The sequence below is a fragment of the Alligator sinensis genome, unplaced genomic scaffold (assembly GCF_000455745.1).
Source record: "Alligator sinensis unplaced genomic scaffold, ASM45574v1 scaffold393_1, whole genome shotgun sequence".
In the NCBI taxonomy this organism is placed as follows: Eukaryota; Metazoa; Chordata; order Crocodylia; family Alligatoridae; genus Alligator; species Alligator sinensis.
The window spans coordinates 894,021-905,959 of record NW_005842292.1 but is presented as its reverse complement, the minus strand read 5'-3'; the positions used below and the strand labels follow the sequence as shown (position 1 = coordinate 905,959).

Genomic DNA, 11,939 nt, shown 5'->3' with positions numbered 1-11,939 from the left:
CTATGCAGGGGGTCGGACTCGATGATCTACTGAGGTCCCTTCCAACCCTAACATCTATGAATCTATGAATCTATTAAACTAATTCAGACATCTAGGCTGGGTCCCAAAAACAGTTGTTCCTTCCCTTCCTTGAGATAATGTTCCCTTTTTGAAACTGCCACAGTTCTTTTTCTTTTCTGAATTCCCAAATCATTCCCTTTCCAGGCATTGTTGCAGAACAGCTCTCGAGTGTTTGGCTCAACTTATTTTTCAGCGCTTCCCTTCCTACTTGGCTTTTCTTGATGGTCAGACCATCAAAGTGTATTCACAACTTACTACAGAGCACCTCCAAGTCCATCAAAGTCATCCTTAAATTAGTATTTGGATTCCTTCCAGAGGGAATACAGGCACTTCTTAAGTTCACCATGCCAGGATTTTGGAATAAAAATATTAAATAGGGAAAAAAAATCTTTGAGATCACTTGTTTAAAATTGCTTCAAGAGGCCTTGGCAGAATTTAAACATTGATTATTTTTATGAAGTCTCCTAATAATAGAAATGTTAACAAAGATAACATTAGCAACAAATCGTGGGTAGGAGTGTTTTATGTATGTGTGTACGTGCATCTAATATATGTGTGCGCTGATATGTGTACTGATATATGTGATGTGTGTGTGTGGTGTTTTATATCTGTGCATTTAGATAATACGCACCTTCCCATCACTATTTCCCCAAGACATTGCAGTATTGCTCTATGATATAACAGGCTGAACCTAATGACAGAAAATGACACAGATTAGTCTATTTTTATTGTAATGAAAAAAAAATTAAGAAAAATCCACCACCATGCATTTTTATTATTAATCTTAAGGCAATTAATATTTTTCTTAAAACCCCTGCTCTGGCAATCCTGGCATTTCATAAGACTCTCTGCTTTCATTTAAATTCAGGAAAAACTATAGTAAATTTCTAGCCTGGGTGGTCATAGAGGAAAGCTGGAAAACGTTTCTTCAGAGACTGCAAGGAAAATATCCGAAATTGAAACGTCATTAGAGATTTTGGAAATGTCCTCCCGTCCTGTTTTTAAACTAAAAGCATGGGTTTGGAGGGCCCAGTTCAGGAGTTTTGAGTGTTTGGGTAGGCAGTGCCAGGTGGGCCGTGTAGGCTTGTCCCCGTTACCTGACATGCAGGAGTGGTATAAAACAGGAGTGCCCAAATCACTTGGCACCCCAGGTCAGAGCTACACCATGCAGGCTGGATCTGGACCCACATCCAGGAGCAGGGCAAGGGGTGGTGCCGGCAAACATTGTAGGTTCCTGATTTGTTGGGTCAGCTCAGAGAGCCACAGGGATTAACGCATCCATCGTTCATCCCACCACTGTCCAAATGTGTCCCTAGCAGGGCTCTGTACCCTGGACTGAGATGGTCAGCCCCCTGTTCACCTGCCCCCAAATCCTTGACTTCTTCAGGGGCTGGAAGCTATGGCTCCAGGCCCTGGATCTGGCCCACGGGCTGTATCTTCAGCACCACTGGTATAGCAAGTCCTACCTCCCCCCATGGTAGATGTCAATATTTAATGGCTCCAGTGCTCCAAGATCCTCAAAGTCTCATTTCTGAACTGCACCTCTTGATATTTCCTTTTAATTTGACAGCATCTGCCTCGAAGCCGGGCTTTCATCCGCTCTGATGTTCTGCTTTTAAAAAACAGATCCGTTTACCTGCCGCGTGTTTTCCTAATGATCCTAGCTGTTTGCATTTAAATGGTGTTTGGTTAAGCGGAGGCCTTTGCCGCCTCATCTCTGAACCTACGGAAAAGTCGGCGCGCCAGATTGGTAACATCCTCAAATCGTTTTCGTGGCTGTTGACTTGGCGTTCCATAGCGTACAATTATAACTTCGTTTCAGGAGGGAGGAGGAGGAAAGGGAACCCTTTATTAAAGCCACAAATATTAGAAAGAAGGAGGTTAATTTCTTAGGAGGTGTCGGCTTTGTTAGCGACAGTGGCGGTTAGCACATTTTATGTGCAAGGATTCTCTCCTTTGTAATTGCTGCAGCCTAGTCATTCCCACTGGTGCGAGTGGGGCCGTGCGTGTGCGGACTCATGAAATACCAGACAGGGTAAAACAGCCAGATCAAGACAAGATTAGACTCGGGCATGGGACTGACAATCATTATTAAGCTTCTCCATGGAGGTATCCTAGAAGAGCGTTGCTCTGTCACCGCCCTGGAAGGCAGGGCTAGGCCAACGTGTGTTCGCAGAGTCGGTGCAGTTCAGGCACAGGGTGCGCAGCTGCTCTCACATGTAATATGGAGGTGTAGGTGGTAACAAAATAGAGGTGAAGCATATGAGAGGCAGTGTATGATAGAGGTGAAGCATATGAGATGAAGCATCTGATGCTTCATCTCATTCCCAAACTCCAAGACCTGAACAGCCTGGTCCCTGCCATGCTTTGCCCCGCAGTCTTTGCAGGTCATGTACTTGCTTCTTAAAAGTGACTATGGCTCCAGTCAGCTAAGGAAAATTAGGTCTGGTCTTGAAGAAGCTCTTGAAAAAGCTTCCAGTCAGCAAAATTAAGGCTTCCCTGCCTTAAGAGGAGAAGAGGAGTCTGGAGAAGAGAGTGCTCTCTTTCCTTTTGATTTATTCTCTTCCACATCTTATACTGGTGTCATCTCCAGGCTCTTTGTACATCACCTCTACTCAGTGACATGACTAGTGTTGGTTGGGTGGGTTTCTCTCCCCCTTTTTTCCTTGTTGGGAAAACGAGGTGAGGTATCAGTTTCTTATTTGAATGTAATTTTGTTGTGCTGGTGGTCAAGGCTCCTTGCACTTGGGGTTAGAAAGTGGTGGGGTTCAAGGCAAGTTGCAAGTCGGGTGGGAGTTGGTTTCGACCATCTGCAAATCTAAGAGCCGTCAGCCCCTGTAGAGAGCACGCATTGTCCTTGCTCAAGCTGCTCTCCTTGCCCGGGCCACAGGCTCATTTGACGTGGTGGCTGGTGCCATTGTGCTGTTGCGTTGCCGCTGACTCCTTCTTGGCTTGTCTTGCAGGTATATCCGAACCATGTACCTGGGGATCCAGAGCCAGCGGCAGAAGGAACACCAGCGGCGCTTCTACTGGGCTATGATGTACGAATATGCAGACGTAAACATGTTGCGCCTCCTGGAGACTTTCCTCGAGAGCGCCCCCCAACTGGTGCTACAGCTCTGCATTATGATCCAAAAGAACCGTGCAGAAACATTACCATGTAAGTGCCCCTCGCGCCCGCCCCGACCCCACACACACACTCCTTTGCTCAGCGGCCGATGGATGATTTTGCCGACGGTCCACGCTACCTCAGCTGTTGCGTAAGGTGATGTCTCTGTGTACAAAACTCATTCCAGGTCCCTGCTGCGCTCACTTGGTAAATCTCTGCTCGTTCAGCTAGAGAAAACGCTCCTAGCTTAGCCTCTGGGCTACCAACGAGGTCTAGAGGGCCGGTAACAAGGCTGGGAAAGAGGAGTTCCTTGGTTTGCCTCCTGGTTCTGTTACTGGCTTCTTGGCATTGGGTGAGTCAACAGAAGCCTTCTGCGCCTCAGTTTCCCCATCCGCGCAGATGGGACGGTTCATCCTCTTGGCCTCGGAGGGTTGCCGTGAGGGCAGCGTGGTCAATGTTTGTGCAGTGCTCTGTCTGCCCCAACCCAGGCGAACTCCCTTAAAATCATCATTGGCAATGAGGAAGGACATGATGATGGGCATCGCTCTTCTTAGGACAAGAGGAGGAGGCAACTGGCTTGCCTCAGTTGCTGCTGTATGTCAGCCACTGGCAAATGCCAGTCTGGCATGCCAGGCGCTGTAGATGTATGGTGAAACCCACCTCAAACAGGAGTTTGTGGAGCCAGGGCCAAGTTCATTACTGCAATGAGCAAGGAAACACATTGCTAGAAGCCTTTAGCTTCCTGTGGCCAACTACTAATCTGTGTCAGCGGCTCGGTCCTCCAAGGCAGTCTGCAACCAGGCCTTACTGCCCACAGCTGGGCTGTAGTCCCTGCCAACCTGCAGGCTCCTGCAGCCAGGAGAGCACGGGCTGCTGCAAGCTTCCTCCAGCCAGCCTGCTCCATGAATGCACTGACTACAGCCCACACCCTGCGCTTTAGGAACGACGGGGATGTTTCAGAGCAACAGCTTATTGGAGCTGACGTTCTTCATGTAGGTGTCACTGCCTATTGGCATAGGTGTGACTATAGCCTGGCTCACTGCTACATCCATTGCTGAAGCAAGAGAGCCGTGCCTGGGTCCTGACAGTGCCAAAGGAGGCTCTGATCAGAGCTTGTCTCACTCAGCCTTGTCAAAGATGTGATGCCCATCCTCTTCCCTGAGCAAACAGGCCAGAGCCATCAGGATGCCAGCATACGCTTCCAGGTAGGGTTAGATACAGTGTCAGCGGGGAGTCACAGAGAGCCACAAAAAACTTCTGGCTGGAGGTTTACCTGGTCGAGTTTGCATCCTGGGCAGCAGACTTGTACCTGATAGGATTTACACCCCGCGGCGCTGCAATGGGGGCAGAGGGACTCGAGGTTGCGGCTGCACGGAACGGATTGGGAGCAGGACGCTGCTGTAAGGGAAATCATAGAAAGTTAGGAAGTTTGGGTTGGAAGGGACTTCAGGAGAAATGTCACTGCCAGTAACCAGGTTAACCCTGCTCTAGCCTCACAGCTGCTACCGATTCATATGGCGATCCACAGGGCTAAGCCCTTAACTCAATGGTGGCTGCAGGTCCAGGGAAGGGTTAATGTGCTGTCGGGGCAGATCTGACCGGGGCAAATCGAGGATTTTGTAGAGGAAAGTTTGGAACAGCGACTGGGCTGCAAGGGGGGCAGCAGCCCCACTCCCAGCCTCTGCCCACTCCCCTCAGGACAGACCCCACCACAGGAGCAGCAGCTCAGGACTTGCTTTAAGTTCCTCAACTTGGGAACAATTTTCCCTCCCCACTCCGCTCCCCTCCATGCACCAGGGCATGTCCTCCCCCCCTACTCCCAACCCCTTCTCCCCCACCCACCGCTGCACTTGTCCCCACTGTCTCCAGCTGAACTGGGTGCAAAAGGAGCTCCAAAGCTGACCCTGCCCCGCTCCAGCCAGGCTCAGCCGGCAGAAGGGGTCTGGCTCCTGCTGCTGTCCTTGGCTGAGACTGGCTCCCTAAAGCACAGCACGGCTAAAACAGGCAGGAGCAGCTCCAGAGCCCCCCCAGTGCCCCCAGTTCAGCTGGACACAGTGGGGACAAGTGCAGGGGTGGGTGGGGGAGCAGGGAAGAGAGGACATGCCCTGGTGCATGGAGGGGAGGGGAGTGGGGAGGGAAGATTGGAGGCAACAGAGTAGTGGGGAACGTGGGGAGGAAGAGTAGGCGCCGTTGAGCAAAGAGGGGAAAGGAGGGGAAATTCGTACCTGATCCGAGGATTTAGAAAAGTCCTCTGCTGCTGCTCCTGTAGCATCACTGTCCATGCCACTGCTTCTGGATGTGCAACCGGTGGTGACACCTCCCCTCATGGTCCCTCTCCTATGGGGAAACAGGGTGAGGCTGAGGGGGAAGCTCTTGCCCCCCACTCCTCTCTGCTCTGCCCTGAGCACCTGGAGCTCATGCCTGGGTCACCCATCCTTAATCCCATTATTGTTCCTGCCTCCGCATCCTGCTACAGGTCTGCAAAGCTTTGGTTGTGATTTTTGGCCAATAGAAAATGTCAACATTGAAAGTTCACCTGTCCCCAGCAAGGTCTGCATGGAGTTGGGCAAGAGACCAGCCGAGGGGTCCGGGGATCCTGGCATTCACCAGGGCGGTGGAAGCCCCAGCTTGAGCTTCCACACCCCTGGGTAAATGCCTGGAGCACTGGGCTATAGCCCCAGTCTCAGTGTCCTATCTGCACTGCTCTGTTTTGTATCAATAATTAAATGTCCATGGGGCGGATGCACACTGGACAGCCCAGCGATTATAGCACTCCAGAGCCGTGGGAGACCCCCTGCTTGAGTCCCTACAGCAGGCAAGATATAATTACCCATACAGAGTGGAATAGCCCAAGCAGCGGAGCTGCAGGGTGTTTCTATACAGCAAATCCTGCAACTCTTGTAGATAATATGCCGGCTAGTGATACCCTAACAAGCTCTAGCCCAGTTAGAGCAATGTAGCCACAGCAGCAGGGAGCTTGAAGCAGGCCAGCCTCCAAATATTTCCCCAGTTTGTCCTGCACTCCACTGTGTGCTTCTGAGGCTATGCTGCTATCCAGACCTAAGCGAACCCATGGAAAACAAGCTTGGATATGTCTATCCAAGTTGGAGTCCCTTCAGGGGAAGCAGCGTAGATGCATCTCTCCAAACAAGCCTGTACTAGATTAGGTAGGCGCCCAGTGGCCAAGAGGACTCATGGTAGAGGTGATCTCTTTTAGTAGACCAACTAGATTTTTGGAAAAAAAAAAAAAAATCTTTAATTGCAAGCTTTTGGGCACAAGCAGCCTTCTTCAGGCATCAGAGAACAGATTGTAAACGTTCTCCTGGGTAGAAATGAAAGTTCAGGAGAACGTTTACAATCTGTTCTCGGGTGCCTGAAGAAGGGAGTTTGTACCCAAAAGCTTGCAATTGAAGACATTTTTTGCAAACATCTAGTTGGTCTCATAAAAAAATATCACCTCTACCATGAGTCCTGATTGCTTTTTCCTCTAGACCAATACAGCTACAACCTGCTTACCTGACACAGTGGCCAAGATGCTTTCATAGGCTATTTCCATACTTGTAGATTCAGGCTCAAGGGCCTTCTCTGAATGAGGCAGAGTAGGCATGTGATCCACAGTCCCGGTGAATGCCTTTATGATTGGGCTAGGTGTCTCTTTTTTTCTATGACAGGCTTTGAAAGATCTCCGTTTTGTCCTGATGCAAAGCAGGAGATCTGTTGAGATCTTGCAAGTTGCTATGAGTTGGGAAAACCGGATCCCCCCAGCTCTCGTGACAGCACAGTGGTCTGCGGTGTTGCTCATGGAGCTGAGGGACAAGAGGCTTGCACTCTAGCCCCAGTCCGACCTCTGACCCACTGTGTGATCCTGGACCATTTGTTTCCCCTTCCTCCACGTTGGATTCCCTGCCTGTAAATAGTATAGCAAATGTGAGCGCCATCACACTGGAAGAAGGAGCTACAAGTATTGCATTCATGCAAAGAGCACTTAAACATCTTCATACCAGCACAGCGTGACTCTACCATAGGGAACGTAGACACATGCAATCAATACTCAGCAAGGGAATGCTAGAAGTTGGGATGTCATTATTTTTGTGGCTTTCTGTGACCCCGTGTAGCGACCAACCAAGGATTAGGGTTAAGACCCCTGGTTTGGCTTGGCCTGGTTTGGCTCTGTCTGCCTATCTAACAATCAGCTAATCAATCATTATTCCTTTCTACAAGGCGTGCTTCAGTCCAACACAAGTACCGAGGAGATCTTCTTGGGCCTGTATAATACAGGACATCAGATCAGATGAGCAAGGAGCCCATCATGCCCTTAAAATCTATAAACCTAACCTGTTGAAACGCCAGATCGGGGCATGAGTGTAGTTCATTGACCAGGTGGCTGGATTTTTACCATGCTCATCTCTGCTGCACAGCGAATGGGTTTTTCCTCTTAGCTCCATCACCCACCAGGCTGCACCTCTTACCAGCCAGCATCAGCGATCGGGCTGCGTGTAAGCACTGAAGAGTCCTTCTCCCGCCCACTCCAGCACCTGGGTTCTTGAGATCCAGATGCACATTTTCACTTTGCCGGCTCTGTGCACATCCGACGGTTCTTTAGATGCTGAATGTGTTGCCCTGCTGCCACTTGAGCTGTGTGCTGTGCTGAGTGGGCTGAACACTGCTAATGCAGCCTGAGCTGCAAAGCTTCCTACGAGGGACTGATCCTTCCTTGCTAAGGTGCAAGGATTCACCGGGGCTACCTCAGTTCAGTCACATGCAGCTTTCCAGCTCATGCACGTCATTATGCAAAAGAAAAGGAAATGCCAAGCAAAATCAATATAGTGAGGCAGACAAAAATCAAAGGAAAGTGAGGTGCTATTCAACAACGACTAGGTAAGAAAACACATTTCTGTTCAATGCATTTCGTAGGGCCTGAGCCCCTGACACATTTTTAGCAGCATGATTTGCATTGGTTTTGAATATCAAGGTAAATGATAGTGGGAGCCGATCAGCAGGTCTTCTAAGGTAGCTGCATGAAGAAGGATGCTGTTACGGTCTCTTACCACTGGGCTGCAGGAGCAGGTAACAGCCTAGCTGCTTTGAGCAAAGAGCTGCCTTCCGGGTGAACTGAGGACACAATCCCTGCTACCTGCATAATTTACAGCAGTGAAAGCTTAGCCCTGATCTATCCTGGGGTGCTTGTATACCCGATGCAAGGTAGCGGACCTGGTGGAGGGCTAGCTATACGGTATCAGCTCCTTTTTTTTTTTACACTAAAGACTTGTAAACATTTGGCCATGTCTTAGGCACAGAAGTGGAAGCAGGCACCTACTTGCGAATCCGTTCCACCCTGCTCAAGTCCTTGAAACAAAGCTGAAGGTCTGCTCCGGTAAGCCCTCTCTGAGCCTGGTGCACTCTGGTTTCCTGATCCTGCTCCATACTGTTCCTAGACTTTGACTTTTTGGAAAGTCCCCTTGGATCTGGTCACGCAGTTTCTGACTTCTGTCTCTGACTCGTGGCATCCCCTGACCCCAGCTCTGATTCTTGGTGTGTCCTGCCCCTGCCTCTGCCTCCCATTATGCCCTACTTCAGCTTGGACTTCTCCGCACCAGCTCCTGACTCCCAAATCTTGACTCGGCCCATGACTTGAATTCTGCCCCTGTTTCCCTTTGGAGCTGGTAACTCAGTCTCTGATTCCTGCCCCCTGACTTTGCCTGTTATCTGGCTCTTGCCCTCCCCCAGTGGCCTAACCGCTGCTCCAGACTGCCTGCACCCCAGTCCTTACGCTTAGCTTATGGGTGAAATGATGGCGTGTTAGACAAGAAGATACACTCATGCATTTTCCAGACTTGAACAGGGTGGAATAGGCTTGCATTTAGGTGCCTAAATCCACCTAGACACCCAATGGGTCGAATAGAGTCGGGTCCTTCCTATGTCCAACTATTAAACTATGTACAAACATTGGACTGGGGTCAGTACTACAGCTGTGGAAGGTCATCCAGTGCAACCCCTGCTCAAAGGAGGAGCATCTTCAACTATATCACCCCAGCCAAGGCTTGTCTACCCAGGTCTTAAAAACCTCCAAGGATGGAGAGTCCACCACCTCTCTGGGGAGCCTGTTCCCATGCTTCACCACCCTCCTAATGAAAAAACGTTTCCTAATATCCAACCTCAACTTCCCTTGCTGCAACTTGAGACCGTTGCTCCTTGTTCATCATCTGCCCCCCACTGAGGACAGTCCAGCTCCATCCTCTGTGCAGCCCCCCTGCAGGGAGCTGAAGGCCGATATTAAATCCCCCACTCGGTCTTCTCTTCTCCAGACTAAATAAGCTCAGTTCCCTCAGCTTCCTCAGAAGCATGTCCCCCAGCCATTGAACCATTTTGTTGCCTGCCCCTGCTGGACTGTCCCCAATTTGTCCACCTCCTTTTTGCAGGGGGGGAGGGGCACAAAACTGGACATAGATTGGCCTCACCAGTGCAAACTAGAGGGGAATAATTACTTCCCTCACTCTGCAGGCAGCATTCCTACTAATGCAATCCAGGATGTCGTTAGCCTTCTTGGCAACAAGGGCACACTGTTTGTTCACATTCAACTTATTGCCCACTGTCACCCCCAGGTCCTTTTCTGCAGAGCTGCTGCCCAGCCAGTCGGTCCCCAACCTGCATCGGTGCATGGGCTTGTTCTGTCCTCAGGGCAGGACTTGTCCTTATTGAACCTCATGAGATTTCTTTTGGTCCAGTCCTCCAATTTGTCGAGGTCTCTCTGAATCCTAGCTCTATTCTCCAGCATGTCTACTACTCTCCATAGCTTGGTGTCATCTGCAGACTCACTGAGGGTGCACTCCTTCCCATCTTCCAGATCACTGATGAAGATATTGAACAAAACCGGCCCCAGGACTGACCTGCAGCACTCCACTTGATACTGGTGGCCAACTAGACACTGAGCCATTGATTGCTACCCTTTGAGGATGACAGTCCAGCCAGTTTTCTACATGGTACATGGACGAATTCTCCCTCCAAACTTGTCTAAGTGCCTCACTCAACCTGCCTCTGAAGGTGGCTGTAACACCACCTAGTGATCATATGAATCCCATCTCACGCTGGCTTCCTGGCGCATTGACACATGCAGTTAGCATGTAGCAATAACCTCTGGTGCAGTTCACACCGGAGTTTATTGCTCCCAGGTGCAGCATTTACATGTGCACCCAAGACCACAGCACATTGAACTGGGGTGGCTCAGCCCCAGTTGGCAACAGTTCGGGGTTGGGGGGGGGCAGTCTGCCAGCCCAGGACTGCTCCTGCCCAGCTCAACAAGGGCTGCCTGGGGCACAAGAGTGCTACATTGCACAGCTGTAGCACCCTCATGCCCCAGCCAGCCCCATAACCATCTACACGTGCATTTCACCGCGTGCAACTACTCCGCTGTAGGATAGCACTTGTGTCGAGCAGTACTATGCTACAACGGGAGTAGTCTACTGCACCCTAGTAGGGGTGCACATGTAGACAGTGACGCTTTACTGGGGCGCTAATTAGCTCCCCGTAAAGCGCACATGTAGATGCACCCAATGTCTTTAAAGACAACCCCTGGTGATTACAGTAGGACTCGACCACCCCCCAACTCCATCTTAATTAGCTGCATCAACTCTGCAGTGCTACCAGTGGGAAAAGGCAGCAAAATCTGATTGTATCCAATAAAGTGAGCAGACGTGGCTCTGAAAAGAGGCTGGAGGAAGCTTATTTGAGAAGGACCTGGTGATCCACCAGTACAGTGATGCCCTCTGTTAGGAGCACCTGAAGGGATGAATGGCTACGCAGGAAGTTAACATTGCTAGAGAGACACTTGCTGCTCTTAAACGGATTATTTCTTCCATTTAATTTCTCATGTGGATCCTTTAGACTTAATAGGATTTAAGAGAAAGCACTGATGTCCTCCTACTGATGTCACAAGTGCTTTGTGCAGTCTTTTTGCTGGGTATTTGCCTGTCTGAGACTACCGCATTCAAGGTGCCCACCATGAAGAGACTTGTATACCCATTGACAATAACCCAACCTTGCAAATCCCTGTCAAGGGCTGCTGTTGACCCAAAGGAGATTTTCAATGTAATTCTTCATTATGCAAAGTGCTGCTGAACTGCATGGGATTTAGTGTGGTAGATGCCACTATGTCTATCCTGTAATAATCAGGATGAAGCCTTAGCTGTCGCTGTACTTAAGGAAGAAATTTTTTTTTATAGCAGGTATCAGTTCCACATATCAAAACTGAGCATCCAAAGTTAGGAACTTATGTGAGCACTTGGGCTTCAAAGTTGAGGGTACGGCTCCCATATTGAGTTGGACTGAATGATTCACACCTGCGTTAGCCTAGTCTGGAGTACTGTATCCAGTTTTGGCCACCGTGCTTCCAGAAAGAAGTAGACAAAGTAAGAATCCAGCAGTGAGCAACAAGGATCCAGCAGTGAGCAAAGAAAGAGATGTATAGGCAATGGAAGCAGGGAGCAGCCACCAAGGAGGAATATATCTCCCTGGCACGCTATTACAGGGAATCAGTTAGACAGGCCAAGGCAGGGCTTGAGCTCAGGCTGGCTTCAACGATCAAAGACAATAAAAAGACCTTCAGGTATATAGCGGGCAAAAGGAAAGCTCAGAGCAACATAGGGCCCCTGCAGGACAAATCAGGACAGTTGATGGTTGACGTGGGGAAAAAAGCAGAGCTCTTCAATGAGTTCTTCGCTTCAGTATTTCTATGTACCGACCAAGCCAATTCCCCCACCTCCATCACTGACGG

General features: G+C 49.8%; 1 protein-coding gene across 1 annotated transcript in view; it reads left to right on the top strand.

Annotated features, from left to right (window-relative positions):
- The first annotated feature begins 3,030 nt into the window (after nt 1-3,030).
- The window catches only part of XKR6 (XK related 6), a 33,841-nt gene continuing 24,932 nt past the window's right edge, over nt 3,031-11,939 (top strand). Inside the window, exon 1 of the mRNA XM_025209508.1 lies at nt 3,031-3,220. Within this exon, the coding sequence (XP_025065293.1) occupies nt 3,037-3,220 (184 nt within the window). The 5' untranslated portion in view covers nt 3,031-3,036. The remainder of the gene's footprint in view (nt 3,221-11,939) is intronic.